Raw genomic sequence first — 25,276 nt, 5'->3', positions numbered from 1 at the left:
CCAAACTGTATCCACAATGAGATTTATAATATAACCTGTGCCTTTCTATCCAATGGGACCCAAAGTTAATCACATTATTCTCCTGTCCTCCATTTTATCTTCACAACAATCCTGCAAGGCATGTTAGAGGGGCCAAGTTCACCCAGTAAGCTTCCATGGCAGAGGTGGGATCCGAATCTGGATCTCTTAGATCCTAACCTGTACACCACATGGACTCTGATTGAGTACGGTGTTAATGCCATCCCATAGTTTTTTTACAGAGGGGCTATTTTCCACCCTCCTTGTCTGTGCTAATGGCCCTTCCCGGCTTCTTGTGAGAAAACCTTTGTTTCTATGGCAAATAACAAGGGGAAAATATCGAAATAACCTGGCCACTAAATTCTGATTCCATTCATTTTGGCATTGTAAATTCCATCATCATCAGATAGCAGGGGGCCATTTTCAAGACTCCTAACCTTATTTTCAGAGAGACAAAAAGACAGGGACATCTTTTTATTGTTAGCAGTATTACTTTTATTGCCCAATTTTCTTTCCACACTTCGAATATATCTATGGTGGTTTTTCCCTGTGTGAATTGTTTAATAAGTAAGGTTTACACTCCTACTGAAGCATTCTCCACACTCCAATCATTTATATTTTTTCAACCCAATGTGAATTCTTTCCGGGGATATTAGATTATCAGTCCACCTAAAGCTTTCCCCACTCCTGGCTTTTATATTTTTTTTCTTTTATGTGAATTTGAAGAGGGGGGAGGAAGGTGTGAATTTTGATGGGAAGTTTTGCCACACTCGAGTTATTTATATTTTTTTATCCCTTGTGTGAATTCTCTGATGATAAGTAAGGCTTCCACTCTGACTGAAGTTTTTTCCACACTCTAGACATTTATATGGTTTTTCCCCTGTGTGAATTCTTTGATGGGATGTTAGGTTATCTTTCCATCCAAAGCTTTTCCCACACTCTGGGCATTTATATGGTTTCTCCCCTGTGTGAATTCTTTGATGGGACATAAAATTATCTTTCCGTCCAAAGCTTTTTCCACACTCCAGGCATTTATATGGCTTCTCTTCCATATGAATGCTTTGATGGATAATAAGGCTTACACTGTGGTTGAAGCTTTTACTACACTCCAGGCATTTATATGGTTTTTGCCCTATGTGAATGCTTTCATGGTAAGTAAGATGTCCATTCCGACTGAAACATTTTCCACACTCCAAGCATTTATATTTTTTTTCACCTATGTGAATTTTTTGATGAGAAGAAAGGCCTCCACACTGACTGAAGCTTTTTCCACACTCCAAACATCTATATGGTTTCACACCTGAGTGAATTCTTTGATGGCAAGTAAGGCCTCCACTCTGACTGAACGTTTTCCCACACTCCAGGCATTTATATGGTTTCTCCCCTGTATGAATCGCTTGATGGGAAGTAAGGCTTCCGCTCTCACTAAATCTCTTTCCACACTCCAGGCATTTATATGGTTTTTCTCCTGTGTGAATTCTTTGATGAGATGTTAGATTGTTTTTCCATCCAAACCTTTTCCCACAGTCTGGGCATTTATATGGTTTCTCACCTGTGTGAATTCTCTGATGGGACATTAAATTATCTTTCCGTCCAAAGCTTTTCCCACATTCTGGGCATTTATAAGGCTTCTCACCAGTGTGAATTCTTTGATGGTTAGTAAGGTGTCCACTATGACTGAAGGTTTTTCCACACTCCAGACATTTATATCTTTTCTCCCCTATATGAATCCTTTGATGGGATGTTAGGCTATCTTTCCGTCCAAACCTTTTCCCACACTCCAGGCATTTATATGGTTTCTCCCCTGTGTGAATTCTTTGATGGGAAGTAAGATTTCCACTCTCTCTGAAGCCTTTTCCACACTCCAAGCATTTATATGGTTTCTCCCCTGTGTGAATTCTTTGATGGGCAGAAAGTTTGTATTTTGCACCAAAGCTTTTCCCACACTCCAGACATTTGTATGGTTTCTCTCCTGTGTGAATTCTTTGATGGGATATTAGCTTATTTTTCCATCCAAAGCTTTCTCCACACTCCAGGCATTTATATGGCTTCTCCCCTGTGTGAATTCTTTGATGGGCAGTAAGTTTATATTTCCTCCCAAAGCTTTTCCCACACTCTAGGCATTTAAACATTTCTTCTCCATCATAGGTATTTAAATGCAGATTCATGGTCAGATTTTCAGAAGTTCTTTCTCCACTTGTATTGCACTGATTCCTGTTGTCTCGTTTGTATGTTTTTTGAAGAAGTGGAATTTCATCCCCTTGTAAAAGAGTGAAATTATTCCTTCCTTTATACATCTGATTTTCTTCCTTCTTCCACCATCTTTCACAATATCCAGTGTTTTCTTGCACATCTGGAAACTTATCTTCTTTACCCACTATCTGATCTTTTTCCATTTCATTCACTGACTCCCAAGTTGCCCTCACTGAAAAAAAAAACACAGAAATTTGGTATGAACACAGTGAAAATAGCAGAGTGTGACAATAGGAACTGAATTAAATTTACTGCTGATCAGTAGCGAATATAATCAGTAGTGGATATAGCAGAGTGACCATTCTCTGCTGTTAACTGGAAATCAGAAGAGCTGCGAGAAGGTGTAGGAGCAAGCCAGTGACTCTCTATGCGGGAACAGATCAGAGGATTGAACTGGGAGGTTGGTAAGAGAACCCACATCCTTCCTCCTCCTGCCATTAAGCACAAGAAGTGGGACTTGATGAAGAACACGTGATTCTTTCCATTAAGGCTGCTTCAACAAGTCCATGTATTGTGCTCTGTACTGTATTCTGTATTCCCCCTCTCTGGTTGCTGTTAGAAGTCCCTTACCACAGAGACAACTTTGCTTCCTGTCCATCTCCAGTTCCACCAGCAGCAGAAAGAATGGCTGCCACAGCCTTCCATTTCCATTGGCTGGAGAAGCAGTCCTGCCTCCCTAGAAGGACAGCTTTTCTCCCAGAGACTGGGTTACATCCAGCTGAACCCGAGACCAGACAGGCTGCCCTTTTAAGCTGACTGACAACTGATCATCCTCCTCACCCTCTGCCAGGTTATTTTCTTTGCAGGTCTTGCCTTGCTCTGCTCACAACACTTCTGAATGTTTCTTGGGAGTATTAAATCAAGTTCCTGAGCAGCTGTTCAGACAACATGGAATCAGCCATTAGCCAGATCATTCCTGACTACAGTCAAAGGCTTTCACGGCCGGAGAGCGATGGTTGTTGTGGATTTTCTGGGCTGTATAGCCGTGGTCTTGGCATTGTAGTTCCTGACATTTTGCCAGCAGCTGTGGCTGGCATCTTCAGAGGTGTAGCACCAAAAGACAGAGATCTCTCAGTGTCACAGTGTGGAAAAGATGTTGGCAGGTCATTTATATCTACTCAGGAGGGGTGGGGTTGGGCTGAGTCATCCTGTAAGAGTCATCCTGTAAGAGTAAGGAACTACAATGCCAAGACCACGGCTATACAGCCTGGAAAATCCACAACAACCATTCCTGACTACGTTTACAATATGCTGGGAAAGCCAGGATTTCTTCTGCAAGACCCCTCAAGGGGGTAAAAATGGGTGAAATGTGTTTTCCCAAAGGGATACAGCTTCCCTGTGTGGCTGGCAGGCTGCTGCCTGCTTGCCTCTGCACCCACTGCCACCTTGGCCACTCTTCCCTGATTGGACCAGCCTTTCAAGGTGATTTGCATATGTGAGCTGATTGGGGCTCACAGCATTCCACACCTCATCCCCTCAACACACTTCGCTTTATTCAAACCTTTGTTAAGCTCAGATACTATGCTATTATACTATAAATCCAACTAAATACACACACACAAACCAAAAAATGTTACATATCCATAACTGGATTTAACTGGATTTAAAGTAATTAAATACCATAGTGAAGCACGGGTAGCAAGCTAGTATGTTCATATGAGTGCTGTCTGAACTTTCTTTGGGTCTTGACTGTGGTAAAATGTAGGGGGCAGGAAAACACTTGCCAAAGACCAAACACCACTCAGAGTGGGCAATAATTGGCAAGACTTGGCATAAGCGATCCCACCTGGAGGACATTGCCTATTTTTGTATCTTCAAGATCTACAGGAACCATTTCAGCTTTCATAACTCATCCAAGCTCATTTGAGGAGAAGCTGAAGCTGTGAAGGTAAAGTCCCTGCCCTTGGAAGAAAGCACAGGTAGGACATAGTCCTACCTAGGCTGCTAGCTGCCATTCCCTCCTCTTCATCAGAGATCAGGAGAAACTGCTCTTCCTCTTCCTCCAGCCAGGATATGAGGACAGGTTTAGCAATCAGAGGTCCTTTTTATTAGAAAAGAAACAGAAAATTACCATTCTTCAATTGCACATAAACTCATCAATTCCAAGACATGGTGGCTGTATTCCTCCAGAAATATATAACAGACAAGTAATAGCAGCCAGCCGGAGTACAGTATGCAGTCAAGAATAATGCATCTGGCCCTGGGGTTTTATGCCTACTCCCTGCCAAGCGAAGATTGAAGAGCCAGCTGAGAATACATCAGTGGCAGAAAAACCAGCAGAGCTCCTTCCACTGCTGGATCTCAGCCCAGGAAAGGCAAGGCCCAGACTGGCAGGAAGTACCTGCTTAGACCACCCCACCTTCTCTAGGCCAAGCTTTGCTTGGCACCTCCTCAGGGCTATAAAGCTGGAGGCTCCAACCTGCAAGGAGAACTGAGAACACCTCCCACTTCAGAGGAAGGATCACGGAAGGTGGCAGACATCAGCCATAGAGCGCAAGGCAGGCAGACTGAGCGCATCCCTCTACATCAGCGGCTGCCTTGCAGAGCAGTGAAAAATAATGACAAGAACAGGAATTCATATCTTCAGAATCCAGGGAAAAGTGATCCTTACTCAGAGAGGCCACGTTCCCAAAATTCTCCAGCATGACTTCCTTGTAGAGAGCTCTCTGGGCTGGGCTCAGCAGGGCCCACTCCCCCTGGGAGAAATGCACAGCCACCTCTTCAAAGGACACCAGACCCTGGAAAGAGAAGAAAATACTGGGAGAAATCAGGTTTTGAAAGATGTTGTTTTACAGTTTTTAACCTATTTTTAACTATAGAGCCAGTTTGGTGTAGTGGTTAAGAGCGCGAGACTCCAATCTGGAGAACTGGGTTTGATTCCCCACTCCTCCGCCTGAAGCCAGCTGGGTGACCTTGGATCAGTCACAGCTTCTAGGAGCTCTCTCAGCCCCACCCACCTCACAGCATGATTATTGTTGTGGGGATAATAACATACTTTGTAAACCACTCTGAGTGGGCATTAAGTGTTCGGAAGAGCAGTATATAAATTGAATGTTATTATTATTATTGCTATATATATTCTTTTAGGTGACATTGAATTACAAATTAAAAAAGGAAACAAAACTGTATCCATTTTACAAGCAGTCAGAGCTCCAGCAGAGTCCTGCACTCGTAAAGAGGTTAGGAAAAGAACTGAAGAAAGGAGGAGCCCTCCCTCTCCATGGAGGCGGGAAAGGAATGACCTCACATCCTGCCACCAGGGATTATGGGAGAAGGAGTACCCAAGCATCAGGATGTTCTCCTCTCCGTAAAAGAGAATGCAAACATGCAAACTTTCTATCACAAAATTGACAGAAACTGAAGTTTGTAACGAAGAAGGAGACGTCCCTGCCCTCTGCTTCACATTGCCCCAGTGACACCCCCCGTCCTCGTACCTGAGCGGGTTGCATGGCGGCTCTTTTCATTTCACCACGTGGAGGAGATGATGGCTGAAGGTGTCAAAGGTGACTTTTTGCTGCTGCCTGGGAGGGCAAGAAAGAGAGGGAGCCATTTTCTCCAGGGGAACTAATTTCTGACATCTGATGGGATGTAATTCTGGGAGATCTCCGTGCCCCACCTGGGGGTTGGCAAGCCTAGTCCAGCAAGTCTAATACAGGGTTCCCCAACATGGCGCCCACGGGCACCTTTCCTGGAGCCCACCAAGTGGTTTTAGAAAGTGGGCAGGGCCAGGACATTTCCCCAGCTGGGCTTCTGATTGGCCATTGGAGGTCAGATGGGGTGTTTGGTTTTTAAAAACTTGCTTCAGAGGCAGCTGCAGCAACAGTAGAAGGACTGTTGCTGCATAATAAAGTAAGGCATCTTGGACATTACTCTTCTTCTAAACCATTCAGGACTGGGCCGGCGGGGGCGGGGAGAAAGAAAAGCTCTCTGCTGCACAAGTCAGTAATGCAACCTCTCCGGGGCTCCCCCTGCAGCCCATGTATGTGCAGGGAAAGAAAAGTCCTTCCCATCCAAGCTGGTCGCCTTCCTGTCGTCACCAGTGTGGCTGTGGTCCAGGACCAAGTTGGCCTGCCTGAATGGGAGCAAGCTGCGAAGCGGGCAAGGAGGGGAGCCGGCAGAAGGGGAAGTGTGAAGCGTTGATTGATGCTAAACGTTCCAAAGGAAACCTGCCCAGCTTCCCCTCTGTTTTTTTTTTTAATTCACTCTCGTCTTTCCCTGCTCAGGCTTCCTCTAAGTCAATGTGTATGTTTATTCCCCCTGCTGGGTTTCTTGTCTCCATTTTTAAAATTTCACTCCCCCCCTCCTGCCCATTAGGTACCAATATTTACAACTTTGTGAGGTTTTATTGTATCCCCTCAATATATTATATTAATATTATATCATGGCACAGACCTGGTTTGAGTTTTTAGTATGATGCTGGTGGTGGCTTTTGTCTGGAGCAAGCAATGGCGGCTGGCCTGGACTTTAGACACAGCCAGGGGAGCCACTGCTCTCCCCATCTGGAACCCGGACAGCAACTCTGCGAAGGACCACTGAGCCTCCTCTCCCAGCCAGGAGGCCGACAGAGCCAGGCCAGCCCCAAGAGGCCAGACCCACGGCAGCCACAATAGGAGCCAGTGAGTGCTGCCCAATGATGCTGAGAGCTGGTGTAACCCTTGTCCACCAGAGGGAGATAAAGAGTTGGGGTATACCTAATAAGGAAAAAAAAGGTGCAATTTTCCTTGAGAGACTGGAGGGCCTGAAACTGCAGGGAGAAGTGCTGTCTCCTCAGAAGCACTCCTTTCATGAACTCTCTATTAATGTTATAGACTCCTGTGAAGAACAGAAGGCACCTCAACGTAGAGCACAGCTACAAGTTGCTGCAGTTCAAGGGGCTAGCTAATGGATGTCAGAAAGACGGAGACCTGGGTCTGCTTGAGCAAAACAAGCCTGTTTTGTAACATGATTGTTGCATATGCTCTATTATTGTATTGTTCCAAATAAGATGTTTTCTTTTCCAAGTTTGTTCATTGTTATTTTTTATAAATGCAAGTGTCACAAGGTGGGATCTCACTGTCATAGACATGATGAACTCTCCCAGTTCTCAAATTAGATACATCTATTTATTTGATGTTGTTCCTTGAACAAAACAGGTTACACCGGCATGCCACTGGAGGCAAAAGTTGTGCCTCAGACGCACTGCCAGCCCCATCCCAGGCTGCAGACCTCACTCCAGCAGGGTAGTGAAGCTGGCCCCGAATATGCCTAGGGGTGTAGCTGGCAGGGCAGAAGCCACCTGAGACTTTGAGGAAGCAGTGGGTGGTTGGAGGCTGGGGCGTGCAGTGCTGCAACCATTATCCCAGGTGCTGGGCAGTGTGTTGGGGCAAGGCCTGGAGGGTGGGCCAAGGGATAGCAGATGAGGGTGGGCTGGGGAGGTGAGGAGGGTAGGATCTGCTGGTCAAAAGCCACCCTCCAGGAGGCAAGGGGTAGCTAGGGTTGATGAAACCCAGCCCCCTCACTCCACATCTGAGGCTAGGGGGAGCCCTCGAGGACCACTGGCACCATGACGGAAGGCCAGGAGGTGGCCTCCATGCCAGAGAGCTGCCACCCCTTTATGTAAAGTACTTTATCTGTGCCAATAACATAGCGATATCCTAAAAATACAGGGGGGCTTGTTTCTGATTAAACAGAGCTGACTGTCTCTGGCTTAACTTTGTATTGTGACGGCCTTTGGCCATATACAATTAAACCTTCTTACTCTTACTCTCTCTGGCTCTTGAAAGCTCATTCTCTGCAAATTTAGTTGATCTTCAAGGGGCTACAAGGCCCAAATTTTGTTGTTCTACTACAAACCAACGTGGCGACTCATCTGAAACTGCCTGATCAGGGTTTCTTAGTTGCCTCAATAAGTATACTTATTCTGTGTGTTTGTAAGACAATGTTTTTGAGCACAATCCCAGCAAAATAGTAAGATTTTGTCTTACTATTAAGTATTAATAGTAAGTATTAGTAATAGTAAGTATTAATTTATGTTCCATTGATTTCCACAGGAGTTAATGATGCCTAACAGCTGTTGAATTTACCTCATGATGCTTCTGTGGCAGCCATTTTGTGGTTCGCTCCACCTCCTGTGGCAGCTGTTCCGTGGATGTGCCCTCCACCCCGTGTCAGAGTTCTAACAGTGCTCACACCCTGGACGCCTGATATAACGGAACCTGGAGGGACCCCCCCCCCCTCCACACACGAAGCCCCAAGTTTAGAGGACCAGGATTTCAAAACAGAAAAGGGAGAAGGGGGGCTGTCCTCTAACCCACCTACAACAGGTTCTCAAAGGGAGTCATTCAGGGACCTGATGTGCAAAGAACCAAGAGAGGAAGAAGGAAATCCCTGCTGGGGCCGAAGAAAAGAAGCCGAGGGGGCAGAAGGATTTGGGGGTCTCTTCCACCTCCACAAAACTCCTGCCCCTCCTCAGCCTTTCCCTATGGCTCCTTTCTCTAGTCCAAACCCCCCAAAAGTGCAAGAAGATCCTTTTCCTATCTGTGCCTCCAGCTGCCCTTTTGTTCCCCAGCCACTCTTTAGGGATTTCTTTGGCTTTGTGCATACTTTGTGCATTTCTGGTGCAGGAGGAGAGACTCCAAGGGGATCAGGGAGGGGACTGGGTGTGTGTGTGTGTGTCTCTCTCTCTCTCTCACCTCATCTCCTCCTTTCTCTCTGCTTTGGTTTTAGCATTGCAGCCCTTCCCATATACCTCATATATGCAAAGCCTCTTTGAACAACGCTGGTTAATCTCGGGCAGCCAGGAAGGAGAAACTCCCCTTTACAAAAGCCCAGAGGAGGCGGGAAAACAGCCCCAAATTTGAGCACCAGGATTTCAAAACTGAAAAGGGAAAAGAAAGGCTGGGGGCGGGGGCTGTCTTCTAACCTACCCCTACAACAACCAACTACCCGCATCAGTTTTCCAAAGAGCAAAGGACACTATCTTGGGAACATTGTTGGAGAGTCTGCGAAGGAAAGCCCGGCAGGGGGTGGGGGAAGGCTGGATAAAAGGCGGAAGAAGCAGAAGGAATGTGTGTGTGTGTGGGGGGGGGGTCTCTTCTCCCCCCAAAACTCCTGCCCTTCCCGCTGCTCCCCAGCCTCGATCCCTCGATCCCCTCCCCGTCCAAACCCCCAAGAAGCGCAACGCCTTTCCTCTTCGTGCCTCCTGCAGCTCTTTTATTCCCCAGGCATTTCTTTGGTTCTTTCTGATCCAAGAGGAAGGACCCCCCCGACGGGGGGGGGCTTTCTCTCACCCCACCCCTCCTTTCTTTTTGTTCGGGATTCTGCATTGCAACACCCCCCCCCCCCAATCTCCCCCTCGAACGCCCCTCCAAGCTCACCAGGTTCAGCCATTCAAGCAGCGACCGGCGAGAGGAGGGGCAGGAAACGGCTGGCCCAGCCCCACTCCCTGGGCCCTCTAGGATTTTGGCCTCCCTCCCTTTAACCGTTGGATAGAATCGCACCAGTTGCAAGGGTGGGGGAGGGGGAGGGAGAATGACTGACTGACTGCATGCATGCATAGAAAGCATCAGAGGAAAAGGCAGGGTGTAAATGTCTCGCGGCATCCATCAAACGTAGCTGTCCTGCATCCAAGGGCCTGGCTATATTACGCCTGTTTAAGCAAATCGTGTACATGAGTAATGTACCATCTGGGGCGGCAGTGGCAGCTGGGGTTGCTTTCCGTCCCCGTAAATGGGCTTTGCTTTTATCCTTTCAAGCTCTTGATTTTTGGAGTCTGTGAGAGGATGGCTTTCTTTTCCTTTTCCATTTTGAACCTACTAGGCGTTGCCTTTCCTTTCAAATACTTTGGGAACCAAATCGAAAATATCACATGACAAAAAGAAACAGTTTGGCTACAAGAGACATCTGACATGCGAAGAACATGTGTCCAGAGATGTATGGTTAGCCAGGAGGGGTAGCTTAAAAAGACAGAACTGGCAGCAGGGCAAAGGCTTTGCTATACACTGGAGCTGTGTGAAGGGGCTGTGAAATGCCAGAAGGGAAACTTCAGCCTATTATAACCTCTCCAGGTCCAAGCCCGTCTCTGGAAGGCAGCTCCAGCCCATTTCCATTCCTCACTGCCCTCTTGCTGCGATCCCACACTGTTTTGGATTGGAGAGGTGAAACTGACAATGCTTTGGGGGGAGGCAAGATGAAATGAACAAACTCTCTGAGAAGCAATCTCTGTTGACTGTCTTTTAAAACTACACTTCCTGATCAACACTGCTTCTCCCTACTGTCAGTTCCAGGCAGGTAGATCCCTCAGCCCCTCTCCAGTGAACACACATTGGTTCCAGTAGAAAAGCTTTATTCAGGATTTTACAGTTCAGGTCTGCACTCCATCACAGAGCTTGGTAGAAGTGACAAGGGAAGGCAAGCAGTTCTATGTTATACTTGATTTTCCTGCGCTCAAAAACTCTTAAGGTTTTGGCGCACAGTATACACGGGTCCTGTGAGAACACTTTTAGTTACGGCTAGACATTCAGGATGCAATCATACATTCCCAGCATCTGAGTGAAGTAGCAAGAGCTGGCATCTGCACGCTCCAAGGTCAGTGCTAGCTTAGAGGAGCATATTTCTATAAGATAACAGGAGAGGCCCGCTCTGGGTCTCAAAAAGTAACACTTGTACTAAGGAGAGAATACATCAGGTTAATAATGAGCATTGTGGTTACAACGTACAGACAATCACGGCACGACTGAACACAGACATGACACCTACACTTGACGAACACCCACTGAGGCGTCTCGTGTAGAGAAACAAATAGGAACATAGAACTGGGACCCCAAATGCCATTAATTCCAACTTTCTGCACAATGTAGGAAATCCGCGTCTCCCCCCCCCCTCCAGTGACCACTACTCTATGACCAGGGGAAGGCAAAAACCTCCAAACTCCCTGGCCAATTGGTCTTGTAGGAAAACAGCTTCCCGGCCCCAACGTGGCCATCGGCATTGGCTCGTTATTTCCTGCTCTCCTCATAATCTGCCTAAATTCATACTGAATCATAAAATCAAATCAGATGGCCGTATAGCCTCCTCTTAAAACCCTCCAAAGAAATAATCTTTAAGAGCAAACTCAAAGGAATGTGCTGAGTAAAAGGCTTTGGCTTCCGGCTGGGAGGCCAGAAAGTCGGTCTCTTTGGGAACATTGTCCCCTTTTGAAATTGGCTCACATATTCCCTGCTGGGGATCTCTTCAAATCTCCTCTGCTTTCTGGGTTTTCAGGAGGCAAAGTTGAGCATACACTTGCAGCCATAAGAACAAGAAACTCTTTTAAAAATCGGTGTGGTATCCCTGGGGACCTTTTGGGAAAGCATTTGGGAAAACTCTTAGCCCTCTCCTAACCCTGGCATCTAATTGCTCCAGGGTTAACCTTGGAAGTTGGAAACCAGAGGTGTGCCAGTTGGGTTTCTTTGTTCTGAACAAAAGCAGTCTTGAAAATTTGCTTTCCAAATTTGCAAAACATAAATAAGTTTTATTGCCACAGCAAATGTTTTGAATGTTCCATTCTTGGGGAAGAGAGAATTTTGAATCAATGGACGGATGCCCAGAAAACCCTCTGAACAAATTGAATTTACACCAGTTTTGATACATTTATATCATAAATTTCTTCTGAGCTCAGAGAAGTGCCCTGCTGACACCATCAGAAGTGACTAATTGGGAGATTTTGGTGTGGTCTTGCGGGTTTCACATAGTTGGGCCTCTAGAAGATAGCTGCACAAAATATCCTTGAATAACTCAAAACTTGGGTTGCGTGAGCCTATCTAATCTTTCTGAAAACACTTTGCTGAGGATCTTAAAAGTAGTCTTTTAGATTTAAGATAGGATACATGGATTTTATTTCTGATATCATTGACATATGTTTTTGTATCACTGTGATTCTTTTATGCCTGATAAATTAAAGAGTGATTAGACAGATTTAGACCAATAAATATCTTAAAAGACAACTGTTACGACCCTTTCTTTCTCTTGGGTAGATTTTGCGTTTAATCTTTCTCTTACACCCTCTGGGTAGATTGCTGCCACCAGGAATATTATATTCCTGGTGGCAGCAATTGAAATTTTATTTCAATTTTCCCTTTAGTAACGTGCCCAAGCGTTAGGCTCCTTAGTGGTACTATGTGGCCCTGAGGATAGGAATAGGATATTGGAATGACAGATACTCTGGGATATATATATATATTTAAAAACATTTTATTTTTATAAGAAGCATATCGGTTTTATATTATTTCTTAAGCTTGATGGTTTCAAAGAGTGTTATTGGTTCTTAAAGTTTCTTTTCATAGACACAGTCACACAGATCTTCTCTCAGGCTTCACACACAGTTTGCCTGCTTCAGATACCAACCTCTCACTCAAATACACATAGACTTTCTTAGGTGCGCACAGTTTGCCTGCTTCAAACTGTGTCTCACAGACACACATAGTTCCGCTTCCACACAGGTTCCCTTTCTCTCAAAAATACATGGACACTCTCAGGCTGCACACAGCTCGCCTCTCTTGCCCTGACTCAATATTTCTCAGAAATGCTTAAACATGCGAAGGCTGCACACAGCTTGTCTCTCTTGTCCTGACTGAAACTTTTTTCTCCCTCAGTAACTAAAAACTGCATTCACTCTGCCCACACTCTCAGTTCTTAACCAATCATCTTACTCATCCCTCTCTTTCACCCCCACACTTCATCTGTACCACACCAAGCATTTAAACACACACACACACACACTTAAACCTGTAAGACTGTAGCTTGTGATACTACAACATTGGCTCTATTGAGGCACTATTATCCACATGCACCGCCTGACTATTTATTTGTGAATGTCATCTATCTCTGAACTAATTATATTTATTCAGGACTGAGTTTATTGTATCTCCATATTTATTGTATTCTCATATTTATTGTATTATATAGGAATGCTACTGTGTATTTAACTAGACTGTTTGGAGTTTTGAAATAGTCAGTTAGCATCCCAGTAGGGGAATATCTTGACATTGCATGTATACGGCTACTGTTTTGTAAATAAGAACTAGAGCACTTGAATATCATTGCACTTGCTTACAGAATGATATACACGATATGAGATTGGGTTGATTGGCTATTTATGAGTATATCCCCAGTGAGGTGGTCTCTCTGTTGTTTTTGTCAGTTTTGACAAAGGCTGCCTCTTGTTTGTTTTTGTTTTCCACAATCTAGGCATTTGTTTTTCTCCCGGTGTGAATTCTTTGATGGGAAGTAAGGTGTCCACTGTGACTGAAAGATTTTCCACACTCCAGGCATTTATATGGTTTCTCCCCTGTGTGCATTCTTTGATGGACAGTGAGACTTCCATTCTCACTGAAGCTCTTTCCACACTCCAGGCATTTATATGGTTTCTCCCCCGAGTGAATTCTTTGATGGACAGTAAGTTTTCCTCTCTCACGGAAGCTTTTTCCACACTCCAAGCATTTATATGGCTTCTCCCCTGTGTGAATTCTTTGATGAACAGTAAGTTTTCCCCTCTGACTGAAGGCTTTCCCACACTCTAGGCATTTATGTGGTTTCTCCCCGGTGTGAATTGTTTGATGGGAAGTTAGGTTATCTTTCCACGCAAAACTTTTCGCACACACAGAGCATTTATATGGTTTTTCTCCTGTGTGCATTCTTTGATGGGATGTTAGGTTAGCTTTCCATCCAAAGTTTTTTCCACACTCTATGCATTTATATGGTTTCTCCCCTGTGTGCATTCTTTGATGGGATGTTAGTTTAGCGTTATATCTAAAGGTTTTTCCACACTCTAGGCATGTATATGGTTTCTCCTCTGTGTGCAATCTTTGATGAGATGTTAGATTAGCTTTACTCCCAAAGCTTTTCCCACACTCTAGGCATCTATATGGCTTCTCCCCTGTGTGAATTCTTTGATGGATAGTGAGGTCTTCAGTGTGACTAACAATTTTTCCACAATCCAGGCATTTATATGTTTTCTCCCCTATGTGAATTAGTTGATGGAACACTAAGATATGTTTCCGTGCAAAGCTTTCCCCACACTCTAGACATTTATATGGTTTCTCCCCTGTGTGAATTCTCTGATGGACTGTAAGTTTTCTGATCTCACTGAAGCTCTTCCTACACTCCAGGCATTTATATGGTCTCTCTCCTTTATGAGTTTGTTGATGGAGTATAAGTTTTCCTCTGTCACTGAAGCTTTTTCTGCACTCCAGGCATTTATATGATTTCTTCCCTATGTGAATTCTTTGACGGCCAGTATGGGTATATTTCCTCACAAAGTTTTTTCCACACTCCAGGTATTTAAATGGCTTCTCCCTTGAGTGAACTCTTTGATGGATAGTAAGGTGTTCATTCTGACTGAAAGTTTTTCCACACTCCTGGCATTTATATCGTTTCTGCCGTATGTGAATTCGCTGATGGAATACTAAACTATTTTTCCTGCCAAAGCCTTTTCCACACTCCAGGCATTTATATGGTTGCTCTGCTGTGTGAATTCTTTGATGGATTGTAAGTTTTCCTCGCTCACTGAAGCTTTTCCCACACACCAGGCATTTATAGGGTTTCTCCCCTGTGTGAATTCGTTGATGGCGAGTAAGGTTTCCACTCTTACTGAACCTTTTCCCACACTTTAGGCATTTATAGGGTTTCTCCCCTGTGTGAATTCTTTGATGGACAGTAAGCTTTCCTTTATCACTGAAGCTTTTTCCACACTCCAGGCATTTATATGGTTTCTCCCCTGTGTGCATTCTTTTATGGATAGTAAGTTTTCCTCCCTCACTGAAACTTTTTCCACATTCCAGACATTTATAGGGTTTCTCCCCTGTGTGAATTTTTTGATGGGATCTCAGGTTATCTTTCCATCCAAAGCTTTTTCCACACTCCAGGCATTTATAAGGTTTCTCCCCTGTGTGCATTCTTTGATGGGATGTTAAATGATCTTTCCGTCCAAACCTTTTCCCGCACTCTGGGCATTTATATGGCTTCTCCTCTAGATGAACTCTTTGATGGATATTAAGGTGTCCAACGTGACTGAAGGTTTTTTGGCACTCTGGCCATTTACACATTTTCTCTCCATTCTCGGTTTTCAAAAGCATATTAATATGGGGATTTTCAGATGTTCTTTTTTCACTTCTACTGCACTCATTTCTGCTTTCTGCTTTGCATCTTTTTTGAAGCAGTGGAATGTCATCACCCTGTAAAAGACAGCAAGTATTTCTTCCTGTATGCCGGTGGTGTCTTTCCTCCCTCTGCACTCCTTCATAACATCCAGCCTTCTCTTTCACATCTGGAAATGTATCTTCTTTCTCCATCACCTCATGCTTTTCCGTTTCTTTCACTGACTTCCATGTCTCTCCCACTGAAAGAAACAGAAACCTGATATGAACACAATTAAAATAAGAGCGTATAAACTCAATTTCAGCAGTCTTTGAGAGGAAACATGACTATTATTTTGAAGTATAGGAATAGCTGTTATTTTCAGGAGAATACAGAGGTATTGGCAGAATATTGGGAAAACCCTTTCTAACCATGGCAGCTCTGTGGCAGAATCAGTTGCCTACAGATGTGGTGGATTCTCCCTCTTTGGTGGTGTTGACACGGTGGCCAACCTGCTACTCTGGAGGGCCAACCACAAGGCACAGAAGCCAATTTCTTTTTGTCCTTCCTGAATCTACTGTCCATGAGCTTTATGGAATGCCCCTCACAGGAAAGGTGCTCCAACCCCCTAATCATCTTAGTTGCCCTCTTCTGGACTTTTCCCAGCTCTGCAATGTCCTTTCACAGATGTGGTGACCAGAACTGCCCATGGTATTCCACACCATAGATGTATGCAGGAGCACATGGGTGCTGTCTAAAGTTTCTTTGGCTTTCCATGCACCAGGTTCCCTATTCAATATCTAGCACCTCCAGTTAAAGGGATCTCAGAGCAAATGAGAAACCAACTAGCCCATGGAAGGAAGCACAGGCAGGTCACAGTCCCAAGACAGATTAAAACAGCTACCTGCCAATCTCTCCTCTTCATTAGCGCTCAGAAGAAACAACTCTTGCTCCTTTTCCAGCCAGGATATGAGGTCAGGTTTTGCAATCTGAGGTGCTTTTTAATCAGAAAAAAAGGAAATAATTATTTCGCATATGCACATACATCCAAGGATTCCAGGCCAGGTTGTCTGTAGTCCTCCAAAAATACAAAAAAGACAAGTAATAGGTTTGGGATGGAGGTCAAGAATCACCCACCTGGTACTGGCAGTTCTGTGCCTGCTCCCTGCCCAGCTGAGATTGAAATGCCAGAACCAGAACAAAGCCTCCCCGACTCGAAGCTGACAAGAAACAAAGTGGTTACCCACAAGTCAAGGGAAAATAAATCAATGAATAAATATTGAATAAATATTTATAAATATAATAAATAGTTAAGTGCAAAGTGACAGTGCTAATAAATATAGGAAATACTAATTCTATAAGCATTCAATAAATACAATCAATATAGTCATATTAAACAGAGAAAATTCACATCTATGGAATAGTTCAATAAACAGTAGTACAGTACATAGTAAGAGAACCTCATAGAACAGCCAGTTTGGCATAGTGGTTAAGAGTGTGGACTCTAATCTGGAGAGCCGGGTTTGATTCCCCACTCCTCCACTTGAAGCCAGCTGGGTGACCTTGGGTCAATCACAGCTTCTAGAAGCTTTCTTAGCCCCACCCACCTCACAGGGTGTTTTGTTGTGGGGATAATAATGATATACTTTGTAAACCGCTCTGAGTGGGCATTAAGTTGTGCTGAAGGGCGGTATATAAATAAAATGTTATTATTATTATTGTAAAATAGGAATGGCAACAGCTAAACCAAACAAGTAATACAGTCCAAAGTACTTGCGATAATGTCTCTTTCTTATTTCTTCTTCTAAGTGAGTGAAAAGAAGTAATATAGTCCAAAGTTCTTACAATAACGTTACTTGCTTATTCCTTCTTCTAGGTGCGTGGAAATCGGTTGCTCCACTTTGGTCTGTATCACTGATTGTATTTACCGAATATTTATTGAATTAGTATTTACTGTATTTAATAGCACTATCACTTTGCACTTCACTACTTATTATATATTTATAAATATTTATTCAATATTTATTCATTGACTTCCCCCCCCTCCCGACTTGAGAGATTGAAATGCCAGCTGAGAACAAATCAGGGGCAGAGAATCCAGCAGAGCTCTCTCCACACTCACATCTCAGCCCACGTAAGGCAAGGCCCAGACTAGAAAGAAGCCCCTGCTTAGACTGCTTCACCTTCTTCAGACCACGCATCTCATGTGGCTGAGAGACAGACCTGCCAGGCAGGGGCTCCCCCTCTGCAAAGAGAACCCACAACCCCTGCCACTTCAGAGGAAGGATTGTGGAGGGTGGCAGAGATCAGCCATTGGCCCAGGGCAGACACCCGGACCGTGTCCTTCCTCAATAAGGACCTCCTTACAGACACTCTGCATAGCAAAGAGAAGGCAGTGCAGAAGAAAGGGATCCTCACCCAGAGAGGCCACGTTCCCAAAATTCTCCAGCATGACTTCCTTGTAGAGAGCCCTCTGGGCTGGGCGCAGCAGGGTCCACTCCTCCTGGGTGAAACGCACAGCCACCTCTTCAAAGGACACGGGACTCTGGAAGGAGAAGGAAACACTGGGAGAAATCATTCGGAGATCTGGAGGGGGGAGCCACGAACAAGTGCGGGATGCCCATTGCTATTCCTCCTCAGCAGCGGAGCTCAGTGAGTCTGTGGAGGTCCTGAGCAGGGGCTGGGAGAAGGTCCACAGGCAGATCCAGGCCCATAAACTGATCCTAGGCAAGGCTGAGGTGCTGCTGGTCAAGATCATCTTGAGTATTCAGCCTCTCCTGGAAGGGTTGCACTTCCACTGAAGGGGCAGCTTTCACTCGCCTCTGGCTTCACAAGCATTTACTGTTTCATTAGTAAAGGACCATGGCCCCAAGATAAAGCCCCTGCTTGGCATACAGTCATACAGTCCCAGCCTCTGGCATCTCCCCTTCCAAGTCTCAGGTAGGAGGTGATGGGAAAGATCCGCTGCCAGTTCAGGGAGACTCAGATAGGCCAGCCTTCTGATTAAGTAAACGGCAGATCCATATGCTCACTTGTATGCACCACTGGGGGGTTCCTTTCAGTGAATTTTTTTTACAGTTTTATTGATTTGTTGTTTAAATGTGGGTTCAGTCTAGCAGTTAATGAACGCGTGAGCTGGCTTTTTTGTTTTTAGGTTTCACCTTTTTAGTTTTTAAAAACTGTTGTTTTACTGCCGTTACCTATTTTAACTATATATTCTTTTAGAAGGTAACGTTGAATTACAAATAAAAAAGGAAACAAAACTGTATCCATTTTACAAGCAGTCAGAGCTCCAGTAGAGTCCTGCACTCGCAAAGAGGTAGGAAAAGAACTGAAGAAAGGAGACCTCCCTCTCCACGGAAGCGGGGAAGGAATGACCTCACATCCTGCCGCCAGGGATCATGGGAGAAGGAGTACCCAAGCATCAGGATGTTCTTCTCTCCCCAAATGAGAATGCAAAATTGATAGTAATAGAACTTTGTAACAAAGATGGAGACGTCCCTGCCGTCTGCTTCACATCTCTCCAGTGACACCCCCGTCCTCGTACCTGAGTGGGCTGCATGGCGGCTCTTTTCATTTCACCACGTGGAGGAGACGACGGCGAAGATGTCAAAGGTGACTTTCTGCTGTGGCCTGGGATGGAAAACAAGCAAGAAAGCGGAGCTGTTTTTCAAAGGGAACTGATCTCTGGGGATGTTGTAATTCCGGGAGATCTCCGTGCGCCACCTGAGGGTTGGCAAACCTAGTCCAGCAAGTCTGGTGAATGATCTAATGTGGGGCTCCCCAACATGGTGCCCACGGGCGCAATGGAGCCCACCAAGTGGTTTTAGAAAGTGGGCGGGGTAAAAAAGTGGGCGGGGTCAGGACGTTTCCCCAGCAGGGCTTCTGATTGGCCATTGGAGGTCAGATGGGGTGTTTGGTATTTTAAAAACGTGGTTCAGAGGCAGCTGCAGCAACAGTGGCAGGATTGTTGCTGCATAATAAAGTAAGGCATCTTGAACAGTACCTTTCTTCCAACCCATTCAGTCCTGGACAAGCAGTGTCAGATGGGGAGAGAGAAACAAAAACTCTCTGCTGCACAAGTCAGCAATGCAACCTCCCTAGTTCTCCCCCTGCATGTGCAGGGAAAGAAAAATCCAGGACCACGTTGGCCTGCCTGAATGGGAGCAAGCTGCGAAGCGGGCGAGGAGGGGAGCCGGCAGAAGGGGAAGTGTGAAGCGCTGATTGGAGCTGAGCATTCCGACAGAAACCTGCCTTTGGCCCTCTTCCTATTCGGAATCCATTCCCCACCCCCATCAACATTGTGTTCCTTTTATTTTCTCTCTTCCCCCCTCCCCCCCTGAGCTTGGGCTTCCTCTGTATGTGATCGTCCCCCCAGCATTCCCTCTCTCTATTTTTTTATTCTCTACCTTCCCTCCCCACTCAGACTTTCTCTAAGTTTATGTGTGTGTTTATTCCCCCTTGCCGGGTCTCTTCTCTTCATTTTTTAAAAACTCCCTTTCCCGGCTCCTGCCGATTATGTGCCAATATTAACTACTTTGTGGAGTTTTATGGTATCCCTTCTGTCATATTACATCCATATTATATCACCCAAACTATGGTAATTCCCCATTACTATGTATGGATGTGAAAGTTGGATGGTAAAGAAAGCAGACAGGAAGAAAATCGATTTATTTGAAATGTGGTGCTGGAGGAGAGTTTTGCGGATACCATGGACAGCCAAAAAGATAAATAAGTGGGTACTAGATCAAGTGAAGCCTGAATTTTCCCTAGAAGCAAAAATAATAAAACTGAGGCTATCGTACTTTGGTCACATCACGAGCAGACAAGATTCTCTGGAAAAGTCACTAATGTTAGGAAAAGTAGAAGGCAATAGGAAAAGAGGAAGACCTAAATCGAGATGGCTTGGCTCAATAAAAGGAGCGATGATAGGACGTTTTGGAGGTCTTTCATTCATAGGGCCGACATAGGTTGGAGGCAAGTTCTGGCCTGGACTTGGGATGCAGCCAGGGGAGCCACTGCTCTCCCCATCTGGAGCCCAGACAGCAACCCTGTGGAGGACCACGTAGCCTTCTCTCACAGCCAGGAGGCTGACAGAGCCAGGCCAGCCCCAAGAGGCCAGCCTCAGGGCAGGCAGCTTTGAGCAGCTGCGATGATCCCCAGGCACGGCAGCCACAGCAGGAATCAGTGAGCGCTGCCTAATGATGCCAAGAGCTGGCATGCCACGGTGCCTCAGACATGGGTGCCCGCCCCATCCCAGGCTGCAGATCCCACTCCAGCAGGGTAGTGAAGCCGGCCCCGAACAGCCTTAGGAGTGTAGCTGCAACTGTGGTGCTGGCAGGGCAGAAGCCACCAAAGGCTCTGAGGAGGAGGGAGTGGGTGGCCGGCTGGGATGCGCAATGCTGCAACCATTAGCTTAGGTGCTGTGCAGCACTTTGGGGGTGAGACCGGGCGGGTTGGGGGTAGTGAAATGAGGGCAGGGATTAAAAGGAGTGCTCTAGAACCTGGCTGGGGAGGAAGGGAGATTCTGATGGTCAAAAGGCAGGGGACAGGAAGGGTTGATGAAACCCAGCCCCCTAACCCCCCATCTGAGGCCCCGGAGGGCCCTCCACGACCACTGGCACCATGACGGAAGGCCAGGAGCTGGCCTCCATACTGGAGAGAGCTGCCTCTCCTCTATGGATAGTACTGTATCTGTGCACAGAACAGAGTGATCTTCTAAAGGTACAAGGGGGCTTGGTTCTGATTAGAAATGATTGGGCTGCCTGGCTAAGAGGCCAGGCTGGCCAAGCTCCCTCTTACCACACACGTCTGCAAGGAGCTCCCACCAGCCTTTCCGCCCCAAATGGCCTTCTTGCAAGTAATTGCGCACATTCAAAATGGCTGGGTTCATGAGAGAAGGGCTCATGTAAAGGAGACAGCCAGATTACGAAGCAGCCGTCCCTTTTCCTCTTGCAAGTGTGCTAAATGCCGGCAAAATGAAGACAGAGGAACAAGTGGATCCAGTAGCACCTTAAAGATCAACTAGATTTCCGGGGTATGAGCTTTCGAGTCAGAGCTGACTCTCCGACTCTTGAGAGCTCATTCTCTGCAAATCTAGTTCATCTTTAAGGTGCCACTGAACCCAAATCTTGCCCTTCTACTACAGACCAACGTGGCTACCCACCTGAAACTGCCCGACGAGGGTTTCTTAGTTAGCTCAACAGGTATACTTATTTTGTGTGTTTGCAAGACAATGTTTTAAAGCACTAGTTTCTTTTTTAAACGACGCAAGAAGGGTAATGTCAGAACACATAAGGCACAATCCCAGCAAAATAATAAGATTTTGTCATGATTCTTGATTTATGTCCCACTGATTTCAATAGGAGTTAATGATGCCTAACTGCTACTGGAATTGAGGCTTCGGTGGCGACCATTTTGTGGTTAGCTCCACCTCCTGTGGAAGCTATTCTGTGGATGTGCCCACCATCCCCTGTCAGAATTTCAAAGGTGCCCACACTGTGGACCCTGACCTGGATAGCCCAGGTGAGCCTGATTTTGTCGGATCTCAGAAGCTAAGCAGGGTCAGCCTTGGTTAGTAACTGGACAGCACCCCTCCAACTAAGACCAGAGTTGCAGAGACAGGCAATGGCAAACCACCTCTGTTAGTCTCTTGCCATGAAAACCCCACCAGGGGTCGCCATAAGTCAACACTGACTTGAGTGCTCTCGCCACACACAAACCGCACAGTGGACTCCTGATCTAACGGAACCCGGAGGGATCCCCCCTCCATATATACACAGAGGAGGGAGGGGGTTAAACTCCAACATTAGAGGACTTCAAGAGAAGGGGAGGGGGCTGTCTTCTCAAACCCACCTGCATCAGTTTTCGAAAGAGCGAAAAAAAGACTGTTGGGGAACATTGTTGAGGAGACTGCAGAGGAAAGAAGGAAAGCCCCGCCGGGGACAGGCTAAAAAAAAGGCAGAGGGGGCAGAAGGGGTGTGCGTGTGTGTGTGTGTGTGTGGGGGGGCGCTTTCTCGCACAAATCTCCTGCTGCCCTTCCCGCTGCTCCCCAGCCTCGATCTCTTGCTCCCCGGCCCGGTCCAAACCCCCAATAAGCACAACGCCTTTCCTCTTCGTGCCGCCTGCAGCTCTTTTATTCCCCAGGCATTTCTTTGGTTCTTTCTGATCCAAGAGGAAGGACCCCGGGGGGGGGTGCTTTCTCCCACCTCACCCCCTCCTTTCTCTTTGTTCGGGATTCTGCATTGCAACACCCCACACACACCCCACATCTCCCCCCCCCCCCGAACGCCCCTCCAAGCTCACCAGATTCAGCCTTTCAAGCAGCGATCGGAGAAAACCAAAGGCGGCTGCTGCGATCGGAGGGGCAGGAAACGGCTCGCCCAGCCCCACTCCCTGGCCTCTCTAGGAATGTGACCTCCCTCCCTTTAACCCTTGGATAGAATCGCAGCCGTTACAAAGGGGAGGGAGAGGGAGAGAGAGAATGAATAGATCCGGTAGCACCTTTAAGACTAACCAATTTTATTGTAGCATAAGCTTTCGAGAATCAAGTTCTCTTAGTTAGTCTGCTACCACAGACTAACACGGCTAACTCCTCTGCATCAATGAATAGATCCATTCATTCATGAACAGAATGCACGGGGTTTGATTTTATCCCGTCAAGCTCTTGATTTTTAGGGTCTGTGAGCAGCTTTAGGATGCCCCCCCCCACACACACTTTTTTTGGCTTTGTCTTTCTGTTCAAAGACTTCTGGCACCAAATGAAAACATTACGAGAAAAAAAGAAACACAGGAGCATAGAGGTGGAAGGGAACTCAAGGGCCATTTATTTCAACCTCCTGCAAAATTCAGGAAATTCACATCTACCGCTCTCCATTCCCTCCCCCCCCCCCATTACTGCTACTCTTTGCCCGTGGGGAAAACAGCTTCCAAGACCCCTGGCCAGTGGAGCCTGTCCTGGAGGCAAATTCATGCTGGGCAATCAGCATTGCCAGGGGAGGATAAGGGCCACAGGAGCCTAGCAGCAGCTCATTCCTTCCTGGACGCCTCGCAACCTGCCAAAATTCATACGCAGTCATAGAAGCAGCATGGCTGTCAGATGGCCATATCGCCTCTTCTTAAAACCTTCCAAAGAAATAATCCTTAAGAGGAAACTCAAAAGCAAGTGCTACATAAAAGGCTTTGGCTTCCGGATGGGAGGCCAGAAAGCTGGTCTCCTTTAAAAACTGGCTTACCCATTCCCTGCCGGGGATCTCTCCGAATCTCCTCTGCTTTCTAGGATTTCAGGAGGCAATGTTGAGCACACCCTTGCAACCACATGAATGAGAAACTCTTTTTAAAAATCTGTGTGTGGCATCCATGAGGGCCTTTGGGGAAAATGCTGGGCCCTCTCCTCACCCTGGCATCCAATTGCTCCAGGTTTAACCCTGGGGATTAAATCTCTTTGGAAACTAGAACTGTGCCTGTTGGCTCCAATCGCTAATCCGGCAGGTCTCTGTGCTTGCATTGTTTAAGGATCGTCTGAATACTGAAGGCACAGTCCTGCCTCTGCCTGAAAGAGAAATAGCAATCCCGGAAGAAGCAAAGGCAAGAGGGGTCATCTGTTTATGGAGAAAGTTCTGACTCTTGAAAGCTTACACCCTAAAAATTTACCTTGACCTGCCCACCGTGCAGTGATTGGTGCCTTGTGCCCACCCTGCCCCTCTCCTTTCCTCGCTTCTGTCCCTCCCCTTTCAACTCCTTTTATAGTTTTAAAGTCCCAGGCAACTTACGATGACCATGCAGGGTTTCAAGGCAAGGGACATTCAGAGGTGGTTTGCCATTGCCTGCCTCTGTGTGGCAACCCTGGCCTGCCTTGGTGGACTCCCATCCAAATACTGACCAGGGCTGATCTGGGATTGCATAGTATTTGTGCAACCATGGGGGAAAAGAGCGGCCCTTGTACCATCAATGTTCAGGATGCTACAGAATTAGATAGGCAGAGAGCATCCATGCCAGATACTGGCCATCTTTGATCACTGCTGCCCTTATAGCTATGAGCTCCCATCCGCACTGGAATGGTGCATTCTTCATACATCCAACTCTAGGTAATAATTGCCCCCAGAACCACTAAAACACACCACTAGTAACTCCCATTCAACATGCCTCACAATACGTCACAAGGAAACCGTAAACATTCCAGGGCTACAAGCTGCAATGTATCCATCCCTGTGTGGTCTCACCAGCGTCGTCTGATGCCAACTGCTTCTGATCTCCAGGCACGCAAGTGGGGTTGCTCTTTCCACTAGGTGCAGGCAAGGGCTGGGCCCAGGTTTCATGATGCATATGGTTGAGGCTGGGCTATGGATGAGCCTTCCAGCCAGCCACCTAGACAGGGACCCTTCCCTTTTTCTTTTTTTCCTTCCATCTGTTGGACCACTCCCAGAAACATTTCAGAAATGGGTAATATGGGCTGACTGTTAGAGCTGTTCCTTTTATTGCTAAATTGTAAGTTTTTATGATTTAAATGGTAATATTATGTAGATTCAAACGTGGTTATCTGCTCTGAGTCCACTTGTGGGAAGAGCAAACAATAAATAAATGAAGAGCCACCCGTGAACAGCACTTGATGAGGGGCAGGCCCTTTTGAAGCAGGAGAAGCTGCAGTCTGTCCTCTCCTTTAGCAATCCAAAAACAAGGAAGGAAGAAGTTATGTGATTTATAGTCCACCTTTCTCAATGGGACTCAAGGCGGATGTCAGTACAAATAACAGGATGAGACATCCAATAAACAATAGGATTAGGAATGTAGAAATCTGGAACCAACCTTAAATCTGAAGACACAACTGAAGCAAAAGTCTAAAGATTAAGTATTCAATAATGTAAAAAATGCATAGTTGGGTCCTACTAATAATAACATAATAATAATAATAACA

The 25,276-nt window shown here is 46.1% G+C and overlaps 1 protein-coding gene across 1 annotated transcript; it reads right to left on the bottom strand.

Moving 5' to 3' along the window:
* Positions 1-516: 516 nt before the first annotated feature.
* Positions 517-23,680, bottom strand: LOC129327104 (zinc finger protein 91-like). Its single transcript, XM_054975540.1, has 6 exons — positions 23,598-23,680; positions 18,911-18,996; positions 17,782-17,908; positions 16,268-16,360; positions 13,529-15,625; positions 517-2,134 (listed from the first exon to the last, which is right to left on the bottom strand). The coding sequence occupies exons 1-6, from the start codon at positions 23,599-23,601 to the stop codon at positions 798-800; spliced, it is 3,744 nt and encodes a 1,247-aa protein (XP_054831515.1). The 5' UTR covers positions 23,602-23,680; the 3' UTR covers positions 517-797.
* Between the last annotated feature and the right edge of the window lie 1,596 nt (positions 23,681-25,276).

This window comes from Eublepharis macularius, chromosome 4 (genome assembly GCF_028583425.1).
Source record: "Eublepharis macularius isolate TG4126 chromosome 4, MPM_Emac_v1.0, whole genome shotgun sequence".
Lineage (NCBI taxonomy): Eukaryota > Metazoa > Chordata > Lepidosauria > Squamata > Eublepharidae > Eublepharis > Eublepharis macularius.
This window is presented reverse-complemented; position numbering and strand designations above follow the sequence as displayed.

Bases quoted from the DNA above. Each gene is read 5' to 3' on its own strand.
- LOC129327104 (XM_054975540.1), bottom strand. The intron at 17,909-18,910 runs GTACGAGGACGG...TTCTCCTTCCAG, and splicing joins CCGCCATGCAGCCCACTCAG to AGTCCCGTGTCCTTTGAAGA. The intron at 2,135-13,528 runs GTGGACACCTTA...TTAAATGCCTAG, and splicing joins TGGAAAATCTTTCAGTCACA to AGTGTGGGAAAAGCTTTGGG.